Consider the following 27,005-nt stretch of genomic DNA (forward strand, 5'->3'; position numbering starts at 1 on the left):
AATACCGTAAGTCAAAAGTGCTTTAAGGTTTTCAACTTTAAAAATCTATATTATCTGAAGCTTTGCCTTATTTTCTAGGAAACACCTCCCCAGCACCACTTAGTGGTGTTGGTAATCAACTACGGGGCAGCCAACTGGGCAAGTCCAATGCTACTAAGCATAAACTGTCAAATGATTAGACATTAGAAAGATTTAAATAAATTGCGGTCTTTATTTACTTTATACCACAATCTGTTCAAATTCATAACACAAGCCAAGAGAAAGGGAGTACAAGTCAGTGGTACCTGGGTACAGCCTAATGGGATTCCAAAATATCGATTTCAACAGTTATGAATAAAGATTAGGCCTACACAGTATGTAAAACATTGTAGTCATGGAATGCAAAACAGGTGGCTCTCTCACCTCTTTCATGGGCCATTCAATAAGTGCAATACAAATAAAAACACCAGAAATGACCATCAATTGGTTGATTCAGCCATATCTGGAATTATAGCATGCACCTATACGTTTGGACTCATTAAATACCCATTTGCAAAACAAACATTGACATGAAGTGCAAATACAAAATGGAATTATTCAATGAAAAAATAATCAGCTGATGACCAAAGATTGGAATGCCCCCATTATTAATAAACCTCTGGATAATATCCTGGTCCATATTAATTGAAGCGCATGAATAGGCATTTCAAATGTTTTATTGATGAGTAAATCATCCAAATATGTGTTAAAGTGTGAGACATTAGTAGCCACTTCAGAACAATGTCCGCTGTAACTGTAGTAAAGAGAGCAGCAAAGTCTCACTGTGTTGAACTTATTAGCACTGTTTTATTATATCCTGCGCAAACAGCCATAAAGAGACCAATGCTTTACAGACCACAAAAAATATAAAGTCATGAAAAATAATATCTATAGTATAATCTTGAAAAGACTTCAAATCCTTTGTTGATCTGTCAAAATGTTTGAAAAATGTGGCTCGACTAAGGGCTGCCGGATCAGAGAACCATGCTTGTGATGATGACAGTTTACTGGAGGGAAAATGGGAGTCCGGTATCCGCACACTTTTTAGATTATTATCTGTATTCCAAGGCAAGAGGAACGGAGACTCCAGCTGAGAAGACATGCATTATATGTGTCAGGCACTTTCTTGTGATTCACGGATGACAAATCCACAGGCAGAGACGGGTGAATCTATTGTCCATGTTGGTGGTGATGGTGACGGGGATTGGGAGCCGAATTGATACTGTGGCGAGTCTTCTGTGCTCAGTGTTTTGGTAGCATTACCGAAGACTGAGCTGTGTACTGCAACACAAAGAGCCAAACACAGATTTCTTTGAACAAGTCTCCCTGATAACGACATACTGCAACAATTACGTCTGCCTTGTTTCAGGTTACTCTTGGACCAGCATTGCAATGTCTGTCAGGAAGTAAAGCTGCAATATCGCGATATTATATCGAGATTGTGATATGAGACTAGGGATGTAACGATAACCGGTTTGAATGATAACCGTGATAGAATTCCTTACAATAACCGTACCGCTTCAAATTTTCATTCTAATTAAAACCATGGTACCATGATTACCGTGATTTAACAAAACAAAAAATTTACCACCGCTAACAGGAAGTTACATTTACTCAGATAGTACAGAAAAGAAAGGAACCAAACGTATAGGCCTATTCTTACAGTATTATTTCCCATTTCAGTCTAGTAGTCTGAGTCTCCACCTCATGTTGTCAAAGCCAAGGAATGAATTCTCCCAAGACAGGTGTCCCTTTCACCATTACTAAAATCCAAATAAAAGCAATTGGATTTTAGGAACCTCTTACTCTCTTTAAAGCAAAGGCACATTTTAAATACAATGTTGCTTACCTTACTGCAACCTAGAAGTGCTTCAATGGAATGCAAAATTGTTGAGTCCTTTTTGACAAAAAATAAATAAATAAAAAAAATTATTTGGAAGATGTGCATCCAGTGTGAAAACGCACTAACCACGCAGTATCATATCTTCGAGCATTGTTTAAAAACTTGGGAAAGTGCAATTAGCATTGTACACCAAGACGGTAATTAACAGTTAACTAATGTGTTGAGTAATCATTTACTAGTGGTGTACACGTTAACTAGGTATTAATGTATGCATCTTTAATAATCTAGGGTTAGGTTAGTTAATGGTTAGGGTTAGAGTTAATAAACATTACCTAACAATTAGTTGATGCTTTTTTAAGCGTTAACCGTGATCTTAGTGATATGGGTATTACCACAGATACTGAATCAAGCATGAAAACACTGTTGTAGGTATACTATTGCAATGCATTCTTAAGATTCTAATGCAGATTGCCATTTCAACTTAGGCCAGCTGTGTTTTCGATTTTGTGCAGTGTGTGCAGACGATCGCTGAGTCACGCTGGCTTTGTGCAGTTTACAGTCAAACTACCATTGTTCACTGCTCGCACTGGGCAGGGCAGGCAGGTGGCTTTCCTTTATATAAAACCCCTGACCTCATCATAAATGCCTGTGGTGTTTTGCAGAGGTCATGCTCCTGATTGCACCGTTCTTTTTTTTGGAAGACTGAGCGTCAGAGGTGAGAGGTGCGAAGCAGTGCGGCGAGATGTGAGACAAGTGCCATCAGTGAGAGATCTCAGCTCATGACAGCCAGCTAACTGTATACAGGCCGTCTTTCACCTGCACCCTGATAAGTATTGAGTGGAGATGAGTCATTGCTCTCCTGACAACTTACTTTCAAGGCCTTCATGGTCTGAGCCCAGTCCATCTGACAGATCTGGGGTATTGCAGTTAGCAGGATACTGCTGGCTTTGTTGGCATTCTCCTTCATTGTCTTCAGCACGGTGTTAACACAGACCTAGAGCAAGGGAAGGAAACATGAGCGGGTGTGTTATGAATCACTTAATCACTCTTGATGATAAATCACTCGATGATAAACATCACGTTATAAAATAAAATACAATAAAAATACAAGATTTCCCCCAAAAGTTTATTTGTGCAATCTAGCCTGGATTAGCATTCCACTTACTGTAATTAACATGGGGCTTTCTGTAATGATGATGCAAGGAACAAAAGAAGGTACCATCAGTTGATCCAGTAAAATCATAAAATAAATTCCATTCCAAATTCCATCAATAAAATAGATTAACGCGCCCCCCCCCATGGATTTGCTTTTATTTTAAATAAAGATCACATAGGTGTGTGTGCATATGCTTCAGTGCTAAAGGAGACATGGTACAATTGGTGGGGGGGGGGGGGGGGGACACACACACTTGGCTCTCATTTACTAAAGCCTTTCATGTGTGCAAACAACTTTTAGCATGTGCAAAACCAGTTAGATAACCCCCGACTGGTCAAGCAAATTGTCTTGCAGACTTGCACCTATCACAAATCGTAGCACTGACTTGGAAGACTGGAACCGTTTTTTGCACCCACTAAGGTACAACAATCTGATTGATGCCATCAGGTCGTCAGGAATCTGCCGAGCTCATCGGGTCAGGAGTGCAAGCCTGGACGGCCAGCTCAACCACAGTCAGTTTCATTCTGACTACAGTCTGATCTGTCACAACAGCAAGTCACGCACTAGTGGTCAATATTTTTGCATTAATTTATCCAGGAAGGTCCCATTGAGATACAACAAAGATGTCTTCTTCCAGGCAGTCCTGGTCGATAAAGAGAACAATTCCACATGTTGATCAGCAGCACACTGAGCCACCAACTGTGTACCACGCACCACATTAGCCATGTCTCAATATGTGGAGGCATTAAGTCTTTGACCATTCCACCTGCCACGTCTTCAACGGTGGTGATCGCTGAATTAAAATGAAACTAACGCCATGCACGGTAAAAGGAGGGTAATTATAACAATAAACAAAACGGTGCAATAAACACACTTACTTATCTGCTGCCCTATTCACACAGTATCAAAGTATCAAAATACTATCTGCAGGAAATTATATGATATGATATAACATCAGCTGATATACACACTATCATAAACTGAAGAACATGAGTGAGCCAGTAGTAGTACAGTGTAAAGTACAGTGCAGGGCCGTCCGGCACAGTATTGCGCCACTTCCCTGTTCCTGTTGGGCTCATGCTTACCCCGTTGTAACCTTATTTAACCCTTCAGTGTTTTCATCTTAGACTCTGTGTCTAGCTTTGCGTTGTTGTGGTGTTGGCCGGGCCGGGCCAGGGTGGAAGACAGTGAAGCTGATGACTCAAGTCTGACTCAACCTCCTCTGGCAGGGCTTCCACCGGAGGCTGGCAAGAGACTGTGTGTGTGTGTGTGTGTGTGTGTGTGTGTGTGTGTGTGTGTGTGTGTGCGTGCAGGAGGTAGTATGAAGCTGGGGAAGGAGGGAGGCGGGGGAGGGCGGAAGGATGTGGCGAGAGGAGGGGGAAGAGGTCAGCTGCAGGAACTCGGAAGTGGAGTTGTGACTGTGAGTCGGGCTGCAGCGTCAACAAAGAAGCCAAAACTCCCCCAGACAGTAGATCAACTGGCATGATCCAGGCTGTCTGACAGATAGGTCACTCGGGAGCAGCAACTCTGCGGTTAGCCTGCGCACAGAGCACAGATGGTAAAAAACCTCTGGGGGAAACCATCAGACTAATAAGAGTAAACACACCCCCTGGCCTGGTAAAGTTTTACACACATTCCGGGTCATTTCTTTGGTGGATCAGAGATGAATGCCATTGTGAATTTAAGGTGGGTTTGTACCAATTTCAAAAAGGTATTAAAAGTACATAAAATTGTAAGTCAGTTGTAATCGTGCGTTCCTTTATCGCAAAAGAACTGGGATGTGGAGGCTAAATGACGTCACATCCGTTTTGTTAGCATTCCATTTGCAGAAAAGTTGAGCTGGGAAGTTCACTGTTCACTGGTCAGATCCACTAGCTAGCCAGGCTAGCCATTGTTAGCAATAACAGTTGATAACAAGGCATTTCGTGGCATTTTGCGCATACAAACACTGCAGCCTCATGTCCACACAGATAGAGGTAGGCCGTGCTGTGTGTACAGCTGATTTAATGAGACACAAACAAGACAGAAGTGCTAAATAGCATTTATACGATTATAACTACTGTTGTTGCGCGGATCAGCCATCTTGGATTTTTTACGTCGGGGCTGCTGAGGCTCCTACGAGTTTGGAATGGGAAATACCAGCTCTAGTGTCGTCACGTCCCAGCTCATGAACTTTGAACCGGTAAGATTACCAGTTCCCAGTTATAAAGGAATGCACGATTAGTCGTTTGTTCCCACCTACAACTTCAACCTGGCAAAATAGAAGGGGAAAGTGACACAGAGATATCACCAGACTTTGTAAGCAAATAAAACCTACTCTATGCTAATGATATTACACTTTTTTTCCCCCATATATTTTTTATATGCTGACACAGAAGACATTTAGAAACAGGCAAGGGGATTTCTAAAAAGAAAACTCAAAGTCAGATTTTTGCTAGTCTGAGAAATATTTGCAAACAATCCAAACTAAAAACACATTCACATTAGATTTCTATTTGATGTAGATCAGGGGTGGGCAACTGGCGGCCCCGCGGCCCCCGACCTCACTCAGTGTGGCCCCTGGGTCAATTTCTCAAAAAATAATAATAATAAAAAAAAATTACAAGGCGGAGGTTTTTGGTTAGGTTAGGTTAGACCAACAAAATCTGTGTTTTTATTTTACTGTACAACCCAGAATATTGTGCTAATGGCGTTAGCATTGTCCATCCACATACTGTTTAATGTTGGCATTTGAGCTAACGCTATTGTAACAAACTATATCCAGGATGCACATTGCACATGCAACATTACTAATTTGATTAATATCACTATTTGGGTGATCTACCCCATCAAATTGCTGTAGCGGGCTGTTTTAAAGCTAGAGCAAAGTTTCTGGTGTAATCTGAATGGAAGAATATAAATATAATAAATTTGAATATGAAAAATATAAATGTTGGTATAATAAATCCTTAATAAGTCCTTTTCATCAAATCAGTAGCTAAAATTGGGAGTGATGGTGTTACAGTAGGCTACTGGTGGAAGTGCACGCCCTCAATCTGGCCCTCTGGTAGCGAGGATTTTTGTGTGTGGCCCTCTCTATTATCAAAGTTGCCCATCCCTGATGTAGATCTATGTATGTGTACCCATACGATGTTGCAGATAGAGAGTGGTGGAAGACAGAGCAAGGACCGGAGTGCATGGCATGTGCTCAAAAGCTTTTTCAATGAGTGTAATCCTTTGTGAGACATCTCCCTAGAAAAAAAAAAAAAAAAAAAAGTAAAAAAAGTAAAAAAACATTTTTTAAATCCGCCCCCCCCCCCCCCCCCCCCCCCTTTAACGTTTTGGTCTGAGTGAAATGTTCTGTGTTCTCTCCTGTTTCTAAATATAGCTGTAGCTGAATCATTTGGTTTGACCGAGTAAAACTATTTGTATAAGCATTTTACGAAATGTCTATGGGAAAAATAAATGGCGGATGAAAATCTCTTGGTACGCATGCTGAAGCAGGAAGTGATGTTGACTTTGGCTCTCTATTTACCGTCTCCGCTATATACGATCAAATAAAGCAGGAAGGCATATGAAACAAATATTAGTATTAAGAAAAAAAAGTTGGCTCACCACTGCTGGCTTTGCTTGATATAGTGTCATAAATTCAACCAAATGAATGAAGTACAAAAAAAATTATTAATAAAAATCAATCGATCAATGATCAATGAAAACTCTTGGAACTTGGAAGGGGGTGTGGTCTCAAAAAATGTAGCTGGACCCATATTCGTTCATAAACTGACAGTAATCTATTAATTAATTAATAAGGTGCCAACTGCCAAGAGAATGTAGTGAGCAATAAGTAAATTCTTCAAATTGTGGTTTAGACTATATGCTTTAACTGCAAAAATGTACAATGAATGCATAATAGGGCATGGACGTCAACAACAGTTTTCTTGTTTAGTGTATCATGAAGCAATAAGGCGTCATAAGCCATACTACACAAAAATAATAAATTTTATTTTATTGAAGAGCACTGTCTGCAACACACCACAAGGGCCAAAGCAATCCCAACAGTTAAACCCAAAAAGCTTTTACGCCACATCTTTCCAACAAACAACACAGTCACAGCAATGGGACCTTTCTATATTCCAATTTTCTGATGATCCATTCTTTAAATAAAACTTGCAGATATGTTATTTTTACTAGTGTGAGAGCTGGTTCAGGTTGGCAGTTAGACCACACAACAAGTACGATGATGCGGTGTTCAAGTCATATCGGATGTTCTGTAAATACGAACTGCTGACTGGGGAAAAACATTAATATCAACCTGCCGGTGTACGATATGTGGAAATGTTTGTAGGCTCAGATTACACTTGGCATCACAATTTGTAGAAGTGTGCCAAAACAAGCAGTAAACAAATCAAAATGATCTGTTATACAATATTCACAGTAATACAATCAACCATAATTATGAAAAAATGAAACATGTTTGAATGTTTGATTATAATATTTGCTGTTTATGGTTTTAAATTCCTAAACGCAAATTATTTAGGATGTGGGCGTTCCAAACAGTAAAACACCTGAAGAATGCTTTCATAATGAAGCAATGAAAGCCGGGTCTTCCACTTCTTCCAATATGGCCTGAAGGCAGCAGAAAACCAGCAGCCAGCAAAGTAAACAAGGAAGTGTGTGAGCAATGCTACAAAGTATCAATGGGACTATTATAACTGAAATTGCATGACAATAGTTTATCACAGCTATTTAAAGACATGTAACTGCAGGCAGTGCAGTGTGAGTTTTACTGTGTTGAAAAAACTGAAATATGAACGCGATCAATCGTCATAATGGCAAAAACTAGGAAAACGGAATCAAAATAAGGGTCAGGTTGAAAATACAAGAATCATTATTTAGGTAATTAATTGTATCAACCTTGTATGGATTCAATCTATGCAAGGGCAATGAAGCAATTCACCTAAAGGTTGAATCTTAATTGTCAAACACAACTGTTATTTTATTTTTCACTTTCAACAGAGTTGACATTTTGAGATTGAACCTGGCTTGATACCTGAAATTAACAAAAATCCCTCTAACCCTGTTAGAAATATGGAAGATAAAATATAATTTGTCATTTCAGTAGTCTGCCTTTCATTGCCAGAACCTCTTTCATTGTTTGGGTGGATTTTAGAGTAAATTTGTGTGTAGACGCCTGGTGTCGCTACTGCTACTGCCCATTTATTCTGTTTCGAATACGTCGCCAGGTATCCCAGCATGCTTTGCAAGACGGTGAGCGGCGGACAACAACGACTGCAGCACCAAGTGAACAGCAGGCGACAGCAGGTGTCTACACGCGGAAAAGTGTCCTATTTTGGGGTGAAAACGGTGACTACCGGTAGTTTACATCCAAGTAAAGACCATTGTTGGTTTGAGGCAGAGACGGAGAGATATAGAGGGAGAGGACAGCGGTAAAAGTGATCAAAGAAATCAAAATGGCTACTAGGACCAGGAGTCCACCAGTCACTCACCGCCTCCTCGTGCTCCTTCCAGCAGTCGTAGTCTGTGGCCATGGCGATGCTGGCGTAGCACAGGCCGGCCTCCTTGGCCAGGACCACCTCTGGCACCGTGGTCATGTTGATGACGTCGGCGCCCCACTGGCGGAACATCAGGCTCTCTGCCCGCGAGGAGAAGCGCGGCCCCTCGATAGTCAGCATGGTGCCTCGCACGTGGCACTTGATCCCCAGGGTCCGTGCCACCTCGACCAGAACCTGCAACAAGGTCGAGAGGGATGAAGTGTCTCCATGCAGCGAATGTCTCAGCTATCTGTTCATCTCATCATCTAAGTTGTCGTTTTTGAGGAATAAACACTGCGTGCTACGCCACGTAGGACCTGCTGATCCGCAGGCTGCGTCAGTCAATTTCAAATCAATCTGGGAACCCAGAGTCTATTTAGGCACGTAAATAGACTCTGGGACAGCCGTACCTTTTTTTGAGACTTCCTGTACAGCGCGGATCTTCCGCCCGGGACTTCCACGCAGCGGTGCCTTTTAAAAACATACGTTGCTTTTATTTTGAAGGCTAAATGTCAAAATTCGTATATATTCACGAGCGTTCGGGACCGGAAGTCTTATATTCGCTGGTACAACAACAGAGCAGCACTGCGTGGAGGCGCAGGTCCCGGGCGGAAGATTTGCGCTGTACAGGAAGCCTAAAAAAAAGGTACGGCTTTCCCAGAGTTTATTTACGTGACGCAATAGACTCTGGTTTCCCAGATTGATTTCAAATAAGCAGATATTCATCAAACAACTAAGGCTGTCATCAACAAAGCATTTCTTGGTCAAGCAATTTTTTGGGTGACTAATCAGCATTGTTTATTTTCAAAATGAACCAACTCGAATAAAATAGACCAAAAAAGACATAATTATTTATTGCACATGCTGCATATAGGACTTTTCATCCATGATTCAACAAATCAAAAGATATGCTTGTAAACAAATTGATCTTGTGCAAAATGAATTCGATCTTGAACAGGAGCCCCCTGCTGGCTAATGCTTCTTTGTTATAACTTGCCAGGCCATCATTACCATATGGTGATGGCAAATTGGAGACCACTTAGAGTTCCAACTTCCCACCCAGACATAACCTATTTTTAAATCAACGGGAAAATATGTCACTTGCTGGCCTTGTCTTCTTAAGTAAAGTAGACCTAGGCATTTAGGTTGATGGATTTATCTGCTAAACAGGTGGAATCTTGTTGTTGTTAAAGAGCAAAAACCTGTGACTGCTTAACCGATTGCTTTGACAGCAATTTAGGTCAACTGACAACATGCGCACCAAACAATCAACCAATTGACCAGTGTGTTTCAGTTCTACTTATGTCAGTACACTGAAAACACTGGGCTAGACGGTGTTCCTGGTTTGACCGAGCAGATGTAAAATAATAGAATAGAAAATGTAAATTCTATAATGAAAATATTGGGTAACATAAATATCAAAATAAACCAATGATGGAAAAGCAGCAACAATGTGATGCTAGAATTGCCATGTAGGCCAGTTCTAGCATCACATCGGTGCTGCTTTTCCATTATTGGTTCATTTTGCTATACCCGTACTTCCTCATTATGTCACCACATGACCACAACAAACACGTGAATCTGCCCAAATCGTCCCTCCCCTTCCTCAGATCAAAGCAACGTCACCTGAAACTGGCTTTGTTCAACACTCGTTCACTCAACAACAAAAGCCTCATTCTGAATGAATTTATAACTGACAATAACCTGGATTTCCTAACTGAAACTTGGCATAAACCCCTGGACTGTTTCTCTCTAAAGCAGACCACCATACCCACAGGATTCACATAAGCCACTTCTTAACATGCAGTGGAATCCGTATTATAACCCGCTCCTAGCCGGTTGGCCTGCATGTTAAACAACAATTAGCCAGCCTACGCGCACTCCCGCGAGTCCGTATCATATTAATCTCGGTCGCCGGTGTAGGATCCGGATTAGCGCAAAAGCAGCTGCTGTTTAACTCTGGCAGCTCATGATCCTGATCATGTAGGCTAGCTGTTATGTGGGCGGGTGGTGGCACGGTAATCATTCGGGCAATCGCTTATATCAACGAATTAAACGAGCAAACTCACGGTTTCCTCAAGTGCTGCAAAAACGGCTTGAATTGTTTGGTAGAGGGATCCCAACGCGCTTCAGCTATGCAAGGCAGGCAGGTCCGGTGCATCAGGAGGGACGCTTACTGCTGCGCTGCTTGCTTGCTCCCATGTCAGAAAAAGCCTAACTTTTGTGGGGAGAAATACATTGAAAACTAGTCAGATATGACTTGAATGCCACTTGTAAAATAAATCACCCACAGTGATTGACGACGGTCCGACCACTATTTTGACTGGGCGGCTTTATGTAGCCTAACAAAGGCGGAAGCGCTCATTTTTGGCACATTGCCACCCCTCGTGGTCGGAATGGACTCCGTTAAAACGGCATGTTTTTGAATGGAGTTTGGTTAGACTCACACGACACGACAACTATTTGCCTTGTAGGGAATAACGTGTATGCTCCCGCACCCCCTCCCCCTGCCCACTGGCAGAGAGAATACTGACCATTTCCAGCTGTTTCTAAACAAAGACCCCTCATGTTTAAAAAGGTAAAACCGGAAAATATCCTGCTCTGGCTAGCCAGAGATGATCCAGACTTCATGTTTAAAAACCACTATATGGTATCGCTGCCGTTTACTGTAAGGACAAAAAACCTTCAGTTCTCCTCCTCCTTCATGCTTTTAACTCTCACATCGACGACAATGAGGGTCAATTTGCCATAGAATTCGTGGAACTATTACATCTTTTTTTGAGACAAAGGTTGCAAAGGCTAGTCGTGGACTCACCTCTCTGGTTCTGTTGCAGAAAGGCTCTGCCATGGATATGTGACACACGCCTGCAGGACTGGTGGACTGCCCGTCATACAGGCTCTGAGCTCTCTTGGTAGTCCTGGTAGAGCAAACAAGAAGCTGTGGTTAAGGCTTCCTGGAAAATCAGGGAAACCAGTGCCGGGTTCAGCTCCTGGGAATTCGTCTGGTCGCAAGGAAGAATCATAATCTAGATTACAATTTGTCTCTTAAAATAATCTGAAAGCAAAGACTAAGCATGGCATGAGCAATGCACTCTGTTGAACCAGAGCTATGAATCTTTCTTGTTCATCTGAAAGACTTGTATGTCTTTGTATGTCCCACAACCTGCTGTATGGCTGTGCATCACCTGTGCATGCACTTGTCCTGTTGTCTGTGCATTGAGGATGTGTAGCGCTCCTTTGGGTTTAGTAAACCCCGTTATAAATAAAATACATTATTGTTATTATTTCTAACTATCCAGAGCTACACATGCAAGAAAAGAGAACATCATCATCCTGGTTTCCAGCTCCGACGCAAAAAGTGGAAACCAATTTCCGGGTCGGCTGAGTTAGTCAGTGGGGTTCCACCAGGCACGGTGTCAGGCCCCTCTCTTTATGGAGACGTAAAGCATATAAACAAGAAACGTTGCGCTTACTTGATCATTTCAGCACAACACATAGGTGTAGGAAGCGTGATGTCTAACCCCACATAGGATAAGCAATAACCACGCCCTGTGGCGCCGGGATTGGCCAGGAGCATTGAAGCTTGGGACTAAAGCACCTGGGGTTTTTCATCTTTTAAAATAAAAATTGTTTCAAAAACTATTGCTTGTTACATTTTCAGTGCTGTACCTTTTCTCTGGGTAAGAATTGAGCTTGAAATTAACGATATGATACATTATGATACATATGAGCTATGAACGTGAACACAACACCGTTTATATTATTGCATGTTTTTGTAGATTGTGTACATTGTGTAGATTACAATTATTATACTTATTATTATTATTATTACTATGCTAAGGAAGGTAGGTGACCATAATTCATTTCAATGTCCGCTCTCGATGTCCGCTCTCGAAATCGCTGTCCGTTCTCAAGAGCTATTCAGTTGGTTCATGAAATCGCTGGGCTGCGTGCCCTCCAGTGTTGCTCCTGGCCAATCCTGGCGCCACAGGGCGTGGTTATTGCTTATCCTATGTGGGGTTAGAAATCACGCGTGTGGGAAGCATGGGAGAGAGGGGCGGGGGGGACATTGTAGGAGTATTAATAAGAATATGATAAATAAATTCCTAAATAAATTGCTCCTGATGGTTGCAACAGCGTGTTAGCTTGCCGCCATTGGTGAATGAATGGGTGAATGTAGGCATGTGTTGTAAAGCGCTCTGAGTGGACAGTAGACTAGAAAAGTGATATATAAATGCAGTCCATTTACCATTATAGGAATACTATAGGAATACTATATGATTACTATAGGAATACTAGATCCCAATTGTCAAATAGAATTTTAGACAGGACAGGACTAAGCAGGGCGTGCTTTGCAAGCGAAATTATTTGCTTCACCACTGCTACTACAACTCCATTCTAGGAGAAACACTGCTTCAAAACACAGCTATTTCAGACAGCTAAAGTCACTCAAGTCATTTGACAGTCATCATTCATATGAATGTCCTCACCAGCAATTTCAGCACCATCACGTTTGTAAGACGATGCCCAACTAGCTAACAAGATATTTCTTGTTCATAATCCCGTAGTTGGAATGCGTAGGCATCTGCTTAAATAGATGGTTTCAGATAGCTGCAACTCTACTCCGTGGAAAAGCAATCACAGTAGTGCATGTGACAAACGATGTAGTGACTGCCAGGCTTGTTGTTGCTATAGAAATCGAGTTACCTTGGCCTGGCATTTAATCAGTGGTGTCATGTCAGAGTCATTGTTACTGAGAATGGCTTTCACAACCATTAACTATCAAGTATTTAAATTATTCCTGTTATGCCGAGATGGAGAGACATGCTGTGCTATGGCATGATAATATACTGCAAAAACGTCCAATAACTGCCTGGTCTCGCTTGTCTCTCTTGGGATATCTACATACTTTGGCAAATCAAGGCGCAATTGTGTTATATATATTATATATTACCAATGATATTATAAATACAGCTACGGTTTCAGCTTTCCAGGCCTGTGAGCCAGTAATGCACCAAGCTTTCTAGGCCTGTATGAGCCAGTAATGCACCAAGCTTTACAGTCCTATGAGCCAGTAATGCACCAAGCTTTCCAGGCCTGTATGAGCCAGTAATGCACCAAGCTTTCCAGGCCTGTGTGAGCCAGTAATGCACCAAGCTTTCCAGGCCTATGAGCCAGTAATGCACCAAGCTTTACAGGCCTGTGTGAGCCAGTAATGCACCAAGCTTTACAGGCCTATGAGCCAGTAATGCACCAAGCTTTACAGGCCTATGAGCCAGTAATGCACCAAGCTTTCCAGGCCTGTGAGTCAGTAATGCACCAAGCAAATTCCAGGCCTATGAGCCAGTAATGCACCAAGCTTTACAGGCCTATGAGCCAGTAATGCACCAAGCTTTACAGGCCTGTATGAGCCAGTAATGCACCAAGCTTTACAGGCCTGTATGAGCCAGTAATGCACAAAGCTTTCCAGGCCTGTGAGCCAGTAATGCACCAAGCTTTCCAGGCCTGTATGAGCCAGTAATGCACCAAGCTTTCCAGGCCTGTATGAGCCAGTAATGCACCAAGCTTTCCAGGCCTGTATGAGCCAGTAATGCACCAAGCTTTCCAGGCCTGTGAGCCAGTAATGCACCAAGCTTTCTAGGCCTGTATGAGCCAGTAACGCACCAAGCTTTCCAGGCCTGTGAGCCAGTAATGCACCAAGCTTTCCAGGCCTGTATGAGCCAGTAATGCACCAAGATTTACAGGCCTGTATGAGCCAGTAATGCACCAGGATTTCCAGGCCTGTATGAGCCAGTAATGCACCAAGCTTTCCAGGCCTGTATGAGCCAGTAATGCACCAGGATTTCCAGGCCTGTGAGCCAGTAATGCACCAAGCTTTACAGGCCTGTATGAGCCAGTAATGCATCAAGATTCCCAGGCCTGTATGAGCCAGTAATACACCAAGCTTTCCAGGCCTGTATGAGCCAGTAATACACCAAGATTTCCAGGCCTGTATGAGCCAGTAATACACCAAGCTTTCCAGGCCTATGAGCCAGTAATGCACCAAGCTTTCCAGGCCTATGAGCCAGTAATGCACCAAGCTTTCCAGGCCTATGAGCCAGTAATGCACCAAGCTTTCCAGGCCTGTATGAGCCAGTACTACACCAAGATTTCCAGGCCTGTATGAGCCAGTAATACACCAAGCTTTCCAGGCCTATGAGCCAGTAATGCACCAAGCTTTCCAGGCCTATATGAGCCAGTAATAGAGAGGTCCAGTAACGAGTCCGAAATCATCGATGCTAACGCCCCTGGTTCCATACAGTTTTCGCCTATGGGAGTTTTGAATGGGTTTTTGGCGCGATGCTTCTAATAATCTCTCTGGGCAACGCTGGCTTAATCAAACGCGAACCAGTGTTTAGTAACATCATCTTCACACATGAAGACCACTTTTATGAGTTTTGAAGCTTTTACATGCCGTTAAACGGGCGGCTAGCTAGCAAACGGCTAAATGAGACTACACTGCTGAGTCGATGTGGATATATACGTCAATAACGTCACCACTTCAAAGGGCGAACACGGAAATTCTCTTTCCCTCACCTGGTTCAGCCCCGTTCAGCCCGAGGTAATCAGTGCACACATCAACAACAGTCCAGGTTGAGTGCTGACGTGACGTGAAGCCTATGCGACAGTGTGTAGTTCAGGATTAGCTTAGCTCGAGCATTTTACTTCTAGGGCTCGCATTTACGCTACAAAACTCATGAAAGTGGTCCTCATGTGTGAAGATTATCCCGCTGAACCTTGGTTCGCGTTTGATTAAACTTGCGTTGCCCACAGACATTATTTGAAGCATATCGCCAAAAACCCATTCAAAAATCCCATAGACAGAAACAGTGTGGAACCAGGAAGTTCGGGACTTCCGCATTCAGCCTACAAAAATACGTCATCCCTGGACCTCTCTATGCACCAAGCTTTCCAGGCCTATGAGCCAGTAATGCACCAAGCTTTCCAGGCCTGTGTGAGCCAGTAATGCACCAAGCTTTCCAGGCCTATGAGCCAGTAATGCACCAAGCTTTCCAGGCCTGTGAGCCAGTAATGCACCAAGCTTTCCAGGCCTGTATGAGCCAGTAATGCACCAAGCTTTCCAGGCCTGTATGAGCCAGTAATGCACCAAGCTTTCCAGGCCTGTGTGAGCCAGTAATGCTCAAAAGTGAGCAAGCACTAAAGCAGCCAAGTGTTTGGTTTGGAGGAGCCAGGGAAAACAAGACCGAGGTGATGACATAACTATTGTGGCACCAATAAAAAAAAAAGGCCTTTGGAAAGATGTTGTCACATGCTGCGGGACAAGTCCCAGCAAGTCCCAACAAGCAACTTCCTCATTTCTGATAAATAGATCTTGTCTGTGCTTGATAGTGGTAGTTGGGCTATTCATCGGCTTCAGCAGCATGGCCTAGCAAGAGGATAGTCCGCTTGCTGTAGTCCGACACTGACAAGACTGTGGGAAGCCATGTTCCTACTTATCTCAATTCAACCAGCTGTATGCCCACTCATTGTACACAAATTAGTCACCCTATTTCAATTGTAAACAGCAACTCTCTGTGTGCATTCTGTGTTATTCAGTGGAATTTGTGCACTCAGCCAACAGAGTGCACAACATGCCTATATAGGTTCAAACTCCTTGCATGTTGTATGTATGCATGTATGTATGTATGTATGTATGTGTATACACACAGGTCAGAGAGGGGTTAGTAAGAAAGAAAGGTATACTGTGGAGTGTTTTCCGCACAAATGCAACATAATAAACACAGTCTCAATTTGCCAGCCCTGTGGTTAACTCAAGATGAGTCAGTCCCCGCCTTCCAAATGATGCAATGAACCACTGAGATGGACTGACTGGTGTCATGTGTGGCGATTACCAGGAATATGCAAATGCACGTGGATTCCCGTAATTACAACTTGTCAAAGTACGGGGTTATTTTTAGTAGAAGTGTGAGCTGAGGGCTGAAAGTTCAGTTCTCACAAGTCAGAGAAAGTGATACACTAACTGAAAAGCAAGAAAGGCAGGAAGGAGCCCTGAGTGTGTACTAAATACCTTGGTAGTAAAATTCCTGTGCCAGATTATCTGTCATCTCAGTGGTGTTCGCTAATAGCTACTGCCCTAGGTAGAATGTCAATGGCAATACTTGTATCTCTAAGTGAAGCCCTAAACACACTAGAACACTTAGGCCATAACTCAACAAATTATCATGCAGAGTACGCTATTTTGTTGTTTTTGTTTTTACTTTTCTTCACATTTATTTGATGTACCTTTGCAAGCTTTGTTCCAAAATGTTAACGGGACAGTTAATAGACCGTTTGACGAGCTGTGCGCTTTCCTGTTTTCACTTCGCTATCTGGACTGTCTTGACATGTGGTAATGTGAATCCTGTCAGTGAGATGTGTGGGAAGATGCCTGCATTACTGTTCACCTGCGGTCCTTTACTATCAGGCCAACAAACATTGTGGCTTCCAGTACAATGTCTGAACCATGGGAATATGGTAACGCCCATGGCAGTATCAGCCATGCTTTATAGGGCCATAATGTCACCATTTTATTTATATACATAAAGTTTATACAACAGCGACCCCTTGCTTTCCAGGTTTATTGTCAAAGAGCTACATCTATTTAATTACGCAATAACATAATAGCACACCAAAATGTGTGCTATGCCATGGATTACAGATAGATATTGGATTTTATAACGTGTGTGTGTGTTAATAGCAACGAGGCTGTTGGCTGAGTATAACATAAAAAACGTTCAGAATAAAGGGGATAAAAACAAAAGAATGCTCCTCTGTAGCCAGGCCTACAACCAGTCGGCTCGCTCGCTGTAGGCCTCCGCTTTTCCAGTCCTACGAACACTGACCGCTTTAAAGAATGGGAGCACAGTAAGCAGGGGCCTTCCCCTCTATATTGTGTAGTACATTACTACATTTATCTTGAATTCTTTATCTTTACTTACTTGTGTAGTACTTTTATATTTGTAACACATGCTTTTTTTTTTAGGCTGCCTTTTCAACATCCGGCCAGGGACAGCAGATAGAAACTAGTCGTCCACGTGAACTCTGGCTCACTTACAGTTTTACTGTAGATTGGTGTGCATTGTTCTTGAGAAATAAACATTAAACAATGTTGCAAAATTAAACAATGCAACACTAGACAATGTTGCAACATTAAATAATGTTGCAACATTAAATAATGTTGCAACATTACACAATGTTAAATGTTAAATAACACTGCGGCTGTAACTCAGGAGGTAGATCAGGTCATCCACTAATCGCTTTGGATAAAAGAGGTCGGTGGTTCAATGCCCGCCTCCTCCAGCCTGCATGTCGACGTGCCCTTGGGCAAGACACTGAACCCCAAATTGCCCCTGATGGCTGTGTCAGCAACATGTGTGGACTTTTCCAAAACTTTTCTGCCTCTTTTGCTTTTGAACTTCTCCAGTCGTGGAAAATAATATTTTAAATTTCTATTACTTTTCCAGATTTTCCAGGACTGTGGCAACACTATGTTAGACAGAATGTGTTGCTTTTGGTTGTATCTTCGACACTTGCAGTACTGACTGGCTACAAACAGATAATCATGTTGATCATCTTGACGAGCTTTAAACTTTGCTACCAAACGACACTAATGGTCGCTCTTTCAGAAATGATATATAGCAAAAATAATGGCTAATATCGGAACTAAAATTAAGCTATATTATGCTGCAGGCTGGGTTTGTGGCACCGTGGTAGCTGTATTTTCTGGGACTATTCTCGCTTTATAGTTCAGAAGCTAGCAGCAAATTGCATAACAAGCACTCCTTTGTGAAAGCTCCATCTCTACAAATACAGTATCTGATGAAGAGAGTACTACCATCAATCAAAATTGTTAAATCTCCTGGTCCCAATTAATGGTGAGTGTTTGTTGTTAAAAATGTATTTATTTTCATACAGAATAGGTAGAATTCCACTAAGTATGAAACCAACTATATATTGTGCTGTGCAATTGTGTTGAGTTTGTATTCAACAGTGGTAATATCTGTGATAATATCTTGTCTCTGGGAATCTATGCAAAACAACATTATTCTGAACCTGGCCCTCCAGCTGCTCTCATGGTAACCATGGTAACACACTCTGCCCACCTGTCAATGAACTGATCGATGAGGACGATGTCTCCTGGCTGGATCTCCTCTCGCAGGGATCCACAGGCCGTGGTAACCAGCAGGTGTGTGCAGCCCTCTTCCCTCAGAGCCCAGATGTTGGCCTGGTAGTTCACGCTGGATGGCATTATGGTGTGCTGTCTCCCATGCCTAAAGACGGGCAAGAGGAAGTATAGTCATGATATACACTGGTTTTCTATGTTTTAGAGGTCAGTATAAGAAGTACGAGTCAAAAATCCATTTGGATTTAACAGCTATCTCATTGCTAGGTGTAGTAATGTATTTAGAGAATTATGTGCATCTAATCAGGATGATGGATAGAAACAAAGTCTTGCCACTAGATGGTGCTAACAAATTACACATCGTGCCTGCAGCACATAAGCTTTCTTACCTTGCAAGGAGCACACATTCCACATTTTTGATCTTCCCCATGATCAGAGCATCAGATGGCTGTTTGAGAAAAGCAGAATAATCCATTATACATAAAAGAACAGTAAGGTAAAGGTAGCTTTACTGGATTAATTGGTCTGGACACCAGTAGAGTTTATCATTTGAATTGCTCTATGATGTCAATTTTTAAACAAACAATCTTGGTTATCACAAATTTACAACATAAACAAACCTTTCCATATGGTGTGTCAACGTAACGCTCAGTCCTTCCCTCCAAGATGTCAGGATCATCAAGGCCTGAACCTCCAATTATTCCAATCTAAAGACACAAAATATGCACGATGCAGAAAGTAAGAAGTGTCTAACAGCGTATCACATATCAGAATTAACATCTGAAACAAGAGACTTAAATATAGGTTATGTAGCTCTTTAAATGCACAAAACGAGTGTGTGAGTGCCTTACAAAAAAGAGGGGTTACAAACGAGGCAGAACATACACCACCAATACCAGTAATTGAAGAGAAAGCATGGTTAAAATCACAAAAAAATAATAGCAGCATTAGCAACAAAGCAGTGCTTCCAAATCCAGTCCTCAAGTGCCCCCTTACCTGCAAGTGTTCTTCTTGCACATTCGACCCAATTACGGCCTTAATGTTGATTGGCCGAGCAGTACCAAACTGATCTACCTGCACAGGGCTAACATGAAAGTGTGCAGCCCTCAATTGGGTCATCAGATGTGCAAGAATAGCTGGAAAGAAAAACTTGCAGGCCAGGCACTTTTGAGGACTGGGCTGGGAAACACTGCAGCAGAGAACATTATTGTGAAAGGCCAATGAATAAAAATAGCCTGGCTGATCTGATGCTTTTAGGGAACGCTATTCCACAATTCCACAGAATTATGATTAATAATTTGTTGTGAGAATTGTAAGGATTATCAAATAATATTGCCATCACTTAGCAAACATGTGTTGATAAGCACCACCTTACCAGGTCAGGTGGAAGATCAAAATCGATTGCAAATAATTGATTAAAAAAAAAGAGTCTCTCCTGAGCCCTTATTTACCTCACTAACATGTCCTTAACCCCTTTAAGTCACAGTGAATTGTGGCCACTAACAAATTGTTAGACCTCTTTGAAATGAGGCAGTTTACTCACCCATTCTCAGATAAACTATAGCAGTCAATGAGGGGAAACAAGGTGGGTGAACTACTCACCATGGATAGTTTACCCAAGTCTGTATTAATATAGTGATTATTATGGCAATCAAGCCATGAGCATAGCTTCTGTAGTAACTTACAATTTTTGCATTTAAATATTGTGTTTTTGTCTGATCATGTTATTTCAATATGTAGCTTTCACTTTCCTGTGTCAAAGTAAGTTTATGAGTGTGCAATGTACACTGATCATGTATGTCAATATACACGTGGTGCAAATGAAAGACTATAAAAGAGACTTCTAACGTGAACCTCCTTGACTAGACATAGCTACTTTGGCTAGCTCAATGATAGCTTATTTTATTCAAGAGAGATGTAAAAAACACATACGCCAACATGCAGCCAGTCGTATGTCATTATGCTGTTGTCAGTACGCTTGTAGTACAGCCATAACCACTTTGAATACAGCAGACTGTCTTGCTAACGTGGAGCTAATGTGAACACGTTAGCTACAAGCTTTTGACTGACCACCAAGAGGTTTGGGACAAGACAAGTGCAGCACATCTTTCTTAGCACCATTCTGACATGAATGTATCTACTAAAGTTGTTTTTATCATTATTTCCCCCAGCCAGCTAACTGAAACACAGAAAGTGGTAACGTTAAATCACTAGTTTGCTATGTAACATTCATTATTATTACCTTGATGTGCATTGTGGAAGCCATGGCTACAAAAACGAAGGTTTTGTCAAGTTGTGAGGAAGAACGCTAGCTAGCTGCTACTGATGCTAGCATTAACGATGTTCGTAAAGTGTGCATTCTCTGTGCAACCATTTCTCTTCCTGTTTGGCGATTTCGCCTTCAAAATAAACGGAACGTAAAAAATTACATTATATATAAATTATATAATCTATAAATGTTATATATATCTATATCTATCTATATACATAAATGCTTTAGTTGAGCCTGCAGTGAAAACAGGAGCAGTACTAATAGTCTAACCTGGTACGTCACCTCTCCTGTCTGAAGGGCCCGTGCTCCAGACTTGGGGACCCTATGAAAATATTCCTGTTCCCCACACTAGCAGCAGCTTGATCATGATTGAGGTATGGTATGCCATTTAGCAATGAAAGGATGCAAAATTGGAATCTCATCCAAGCATTATTGCCACTTCATAAGATCTGCTGTGAGGCAAGTCTACCCTTATATACCCGATGCTACTTATGGCACTACTCCTACTACTTATGGGACTCCTGCCCCTCTAAATTGCTTGCAGGGGTCCTAATAAAACTGACAATTGTCTTGTACTAAGTACTTGTTGAGAGGCAAGTTTAAACCAGACTCATAGCCAAGAATCTGATCTGTGATTGGGTCTGTAACCAAATTTGTGGTTAACTGCCCCCCCACACACACAAAACAGCTGCCCAGAGCCATCGAGAAAATCTGTTTGTCACACAGTAGTTTCATGTAGTAGTAGAAACACCCCATCATATATCATTAGGACAGTGTGCGATAACCAAGCAAAACTGCCGGCATAAAATGTGTAGTCAGTCTTACTCTAGTTGAAGTCACATTGAATGGTTGGCAAATGGACATATAAGTTAACTAGCCTGGGTAAACCCAGCCTCCACGTGACCTCCATGTACTAGTCACTTACGCTACAGACGTCTGTGATGTCACGTTGAGGGCTGGGTTCACCCAGGCTATAAGTTAACTAACATTAGTATGAACATAACTTAGTTATAGTATGAACATTGACAGAAAAGCAATTAAAAAGCTGACTACACACAGATGCAGTTAAGAATTTATTAGTTAAATAAAACTCGTTACAAAAAGGCCCTTTCCAAATTCCAAACACCATCAGCTGATCAATCATTGAGCAACAGATTCATGAGCAGCAGGTAGAAGCTGTTGGGTCTCAAGAATACACCTGACCTGGTGCTATGACAGCAAACATTGTACTCAATGTTATCCCTGAGAGAGCAACTTAGAAATCAAATAAATCAGATTATTTTATTTTTTTCTTTAGTCCCTAGTCTACCCCTGTCCCTTAAGAGGCCCTGCCTTTTGCCAGGTTGCCATTGTAAATAACAATATGTTCTTATTGACTTGCCTGGTTAAATAAAATAAATAAAAAATCTCACCCTGCCTTGTTCAATGGAGTGGCACTTTGCTAGCAAAACTGCACCATGTCACACGAAAGTTAGCAAAGAGTCAAGAAAATCCATTGCTGGCCAGTGTCTTATGAACTGTCACAAAAGGAAGTACTTGTGTCTGCATTTAAATGGATATGTGTGGTCACCGTATCCTTAAAGGACTGCTTAACTTCAACATCTGGACCATTATTTTGTTCTACAATATTAGCAGCCGGTGGTGAGCCCAGCTTTGACTCATCTTTGCCCACACCCCCAGTGGAAATCTGCTTGCAGAGTGCAGCAGAGTCTGCTGGGTCATCTGTGGTATTGTTGATAGGGTTGTCATTCACTACATAATCATCACTGTCACTATCAATGGTAATGACAGTCGGTGAGTGCTTCTCTGTGCGTTCCTTACTCTTGTGTCTTTTGCTTTTCTTCTTGTGTTTCTTCTTTTTCTTATGGTGTCGCTTGCTTGGTTCAGAAGAGCTTCCCTCATAGACGATCTCCACACTGAGGCTTCTGCTCCTCTTCCTCATCTTCTCCACACTGAGGCTTCTGCTCCTCTTCCTCTCCACACTGAGGCTTCTGCTCCTCTTCCTCATCTTCTCCTTGGATCTTTTATGATGTTTCTCTTTTCTCTTTTTCTTGTCTTTCGTTAGTGACGTGGAGGAATCGGGTTCAGGGCATGATTTGGCAAGTGTGTTTTTGACAGGTTCCTCCAAGTGTCTTGTTTTGTATTTTCTCTTCCCACCAGGCTTGTCATGGTGAGACCTCCTTCTTGTTGAAGGTGAGCTGGAGTAAGTCCTCGATCGGGAACGCCTCCTGTCTCGTCTGTGAGATTCTTTAGTGCGGCTCCTGGAACGAGAATGGGAGCGCCGATCGGAGTTCCTGCGACAACTGAAATAGTATGAGCGCCTCTCTGTGTAATGCACCCCACTGTCATCTCTCTCTTGGCTGTAGTGACTATATGATTGCGAGTGATAGCTGTGTGACAGTGCGTTATGGCTGGAACCACTGTCCCTCTTTTTATCCTTACTGGCCCATTTTGAGTAGGCGCGGTCTCTGTTACTGGAGCGAGAATGCCTCGTACCTCTGGAGAGAGTGCTGCCACTGTTGAGAGAGATCGATGGGCTCCTACTGGAGTGCCTGCGTTCTCCACTTTTTGACCTCCTCCTCCTTCTCTCTCTGCTTTTCAACCTCTGACTCTCCCTAGATCTATCGTCACTATGAAATCTTCTACTGTCCCTGTCACGATGGTCTCGGTCTCTTCTCTCTGGTTTACTGGATGGCTCATTTTTGGTAGGGATTGATGGACTACATCTTTCTTTTGAACCCAACTGATAATCCTCTCTTTCTATACTCTCTGACCGTTCAGAACCGCCAGCAGCCCTACTCTGGGAGGCTGGAGGACTGAGACTGGTGAAGCGGATGTGTTGAGGGAGGCGAGGAACTTCTTTAGTCTCTTCATGATCGGACTCGTCAGAGTTGGAGGAGAGCTGAACGAGCTCTGGCGTCCTCTCCGACGCTGCCTTGACAAAGCCTATAATGACACAGTCATCCTCATTGTCAGAAGAGAAACACGCATCCTTTTCAACGCCACCCTGAGGTGGGTCTGTTTGGCTGCGAGGACGCCTGTGCAGTGAAGAAGCACCATACTCCTGCGTCTCCTCCTCCGCACTGCTGTCCGAGTCGGCGCCCGGGACCAGGAGCCGCTGAGCTTTGCTGTGCTCTGCCGTTATAGAATACGATGGGCCGGGCGTCTCATCGTCCCACACAGACTGGCTCGGAGTCGACGTGGAGTCCCCCGGGGGGTCCAGGTCCACAGAATGCTCATCCTCTGAGATGGCTATGACGGACGAGTTGGAGCTGCTGTCTTCATTGGAGGAAGGGGCGGGGCAGTCATAGACAGCATGCTGGTCATAGGCCTCCATGTTGAAGGGGGACTTGGCAAAGTTGATGAACTCATGCAGGAAGTGCTCTGTGCGCCTCTGGAGGAAAGGTCTGAGCTCTTCTTGAATGGCTCCGTCCTCCATGTCGTAACGGGTGATGCGTGACATGATGATGTGCTGTACGATGTTGACCAAAGAGCCGTGGGCCCCGTACAGCACCATGAGCTCTCTTTTTAGCCAGGGCACCAGTCTGTGGAGACAGGCAGGATTCCTTCGGTAGAACTCCGCCGTGGTGTCTCTGGAGCGGCCCCCATCGCGCACGCTCCGAACCCTCACTCCTCGCCGGTACAGTTCCCTCCTGAACCTCACCATTTCTTGCTCTCTGACGTTGCGCATCGCCCTGCCTTCACTAGCAGCTTTTCTCCTGGCTGCCAACCTCGTCATCATGCGCCTGAAGCCCCACTCCACCCGCTGTTCTGAAGGGTTCGCCGAGCCTTCAAAAAGTATGCCATTGTCTGGAGGTGGAGACGTCCTTTGAGACGTACTTCGCTGAGTCTGCCTGCGCACCCCGGTAAGAGTGGTGCGGTACCGGAAGGGAACTCCCCCAAAAAACCCAAAGGAACCATTTTCTAACGGGCGCAGGTCGTACTTCTGAAAGTCTTGCTCTGATTTTTTACTGTGATAGATTGAGTTAAATGGCTGCTTGCATAGAGGACACTCTGCTTTGTTCTTGGACCACTCGTGGATGCAACGGAAACAGAACTTGTGCCGGCAAAGGTCCAAGTAAGACATGTTGTTGAATACATCCAAACAGATGGGGCACTTGGAGTCTGGAGACACCTCCGCAGACATTGTTTCAGTGGGTTTCCTTCTGGCACTCTTCTGACTCTGCCGCAGTGCAATCTTAGTTGCTGACATGATCTTAGATAGAAAAGAAAACAGGATAAAACATTAATTTTGAAAACTGCTTAATTCACCCATTTACTGATCAAATAAGAATGGTCAGTCAATTATGAAATGTAAAGCACTGATGTAGGCTAATGAAGTTTAATTTAGTACCAGAGTAATATATGCACGTAATTTTGAAAATATCCTAATCTGAACTCATAAAATTCTTGTAAGAAAACAATAATGCATTCTCTCTGTGTTACTCATTAGGAAACTGCCCCATACATGTCATTTTTACAATAGCCTGACAAATAGCTGGAAGGATGGAACACAAACTGGATGGCAAAATTTCATGTGATATTTCATGTTGGTCACCACCTTCATTCTTAGTATTTATACCTGAAATGTAATAAAAAAAATACTACTTGGAAATTCAGAACCAGGGTATATAATGAAAAAAGATACAGAATCAAATAATTCCACACTCGTCTACTAACGTTATTGCTTCGGTAGAATATTTAAGGTGAGACTTTCAGTAAGTAGATAACTTTCGTAACTGTCATCATCGTCCCATAAACATATAACGAATTGACTCTGCAATGTGTTGTGCAATTTGGTCATTCATGTTGAAAGCATGTTTCCGGAAAATGATACCCCCCCCCCCCCCCCCCCATGATTTGATAGTTGATTTGAAATTATTTGAAAAGTTAACTTGGTCAACCTCATAACGTTACTGAATGTTAACGTTAGCCACTGCCAGATTACACAATAGTGGCCGCCGGTTAGCTAGTTAGCTACCGTTAACACTGGACTATACCCTGGAGTTGGGCAAACCCTGGAGTTTCCCTCACATATCCTAGATAACGCTACACGTGACGTGTCAACGTCGAAAATGGCACATCATCAAATGTTACCGCTTTGAACGAACATGTTCCTTTCCGTCCTTGATCACGTTGGTGTTTTCGTTTAGCTTAGCTCATACGCGAGGTTAGCTCATAGATAACCTCGCGTCACCAGGCTCTTCTCGGCGAGAAAGAGCCTGGCTCCCGCCCACAATTGATTTTGTCACCCTACTGGTTCCCACCTAGAGCCCGCCCTAGACCGGATGGCAGCGTTTCTAGCTCGTCAACTTTCACGTTAACTTGACAATTTGACCCAAGTATCAGAATCCTCTTTCACCGTTTTGACCGGTGTGTCAGGCGGTGGTGGCGGAGATGCCATATTGCATAAACGTTTTTTGTTTTATGTAACGCTAGCTTTGTTTTGATCAGACTCTAGTTTAGTTAACATCACCGCGTCAAGCTAACGGCAACAAAGACGTTGTTAGGCGCATTGCCATCCGGTGTTAATTCTGGGTCCGGGGTTTACGCCCCCATGACAAAAAGCGGGGTGGAAGGTGCCCAGACTAGCTCATAGATATATTAGCTTAGCTGTGTTAGCTAGTGTAGGTCGTCTGTGTTCATTGTGTGTTCCCAATTAACTAAATAGCGAATACAAAAACATTGTGTTGACACTCCACTTTCAGTTACGAGCGCCCACAAACATAAGCTATTTTATTTGAAGTAATACATTATTACATGTCAAGCCACGGCCTCTAGTTGACCAGCACATGAACTGGAATGGAGTATGTTAACTTAGGTTGGGGGGGGTTAGAAAAAAAGTTGTATAATAATACCTCTGAGATCCTCAAACTCTTCTGCGGTTAGCAACTGGTGGATCCTTTCTGTATCGTATCATCTTATCAATTTCAACGTGATTGTCGTCCTTTCAGCGATAGTTTTGAGATTCGCCGCAGTTGTGCGAGTGTCATACCCTACCCATCGACTTATTGTGTCCAGTG

At 42.8% G+C, this 27,005-nt stretch overlaps 1 protein-coding gene across 1 annotated transcript; it reads right to left on the reverse strand.

Moving 5' to 3' along the window:
• Positions 1-203: 203 nt before the first annotated feature.
• LOC310775767 (uncharacterized protein) lies at positions 204-26,967 on the reverse strand. The gene is made up of 11 exons (XM_083635902.1): positions 26,841-26,967; positions 22,501-25,198; positions 22,395-22,432; positions 20,953-21,018; positions 19,331-19,417; positions 19,100-19,158; positions 18,691-18,858; positions 11,364-11,466; positions 8,504-8,743; positions 2,733-2,855; positions 204-1,299 (listed from the first exon to the last, which is right to left on the reverse strand). The coding sequence occupies exons 2-11, from the start codon at positions 25,193-25,195 to the stop codon at positions 1,261-1,263; spliced, it is 3,618 nt and encodes a 1,205-aa protein (XP_083492028.1). The 5' UTR covers positions 25,196-25,198; positions 26,841-26,967; the 3' UTR covers positions 204-1,260.
• Between the last annotated feature and the right edge of the window lie 38 nt (positions 26,968-27,005).

Source organism: Poromitra crassiceps (assembly GCF_964638095.1).
Source record: "Poromitra crassiceps genome assembly, chromosome: 4".
Taxonomy (NCBI): Eukaryota; Metazoa; Chordata; class Actinopteri; order Beryciformes; family Melamphaidae; genus Poromitra; species Poromitra crassiceps.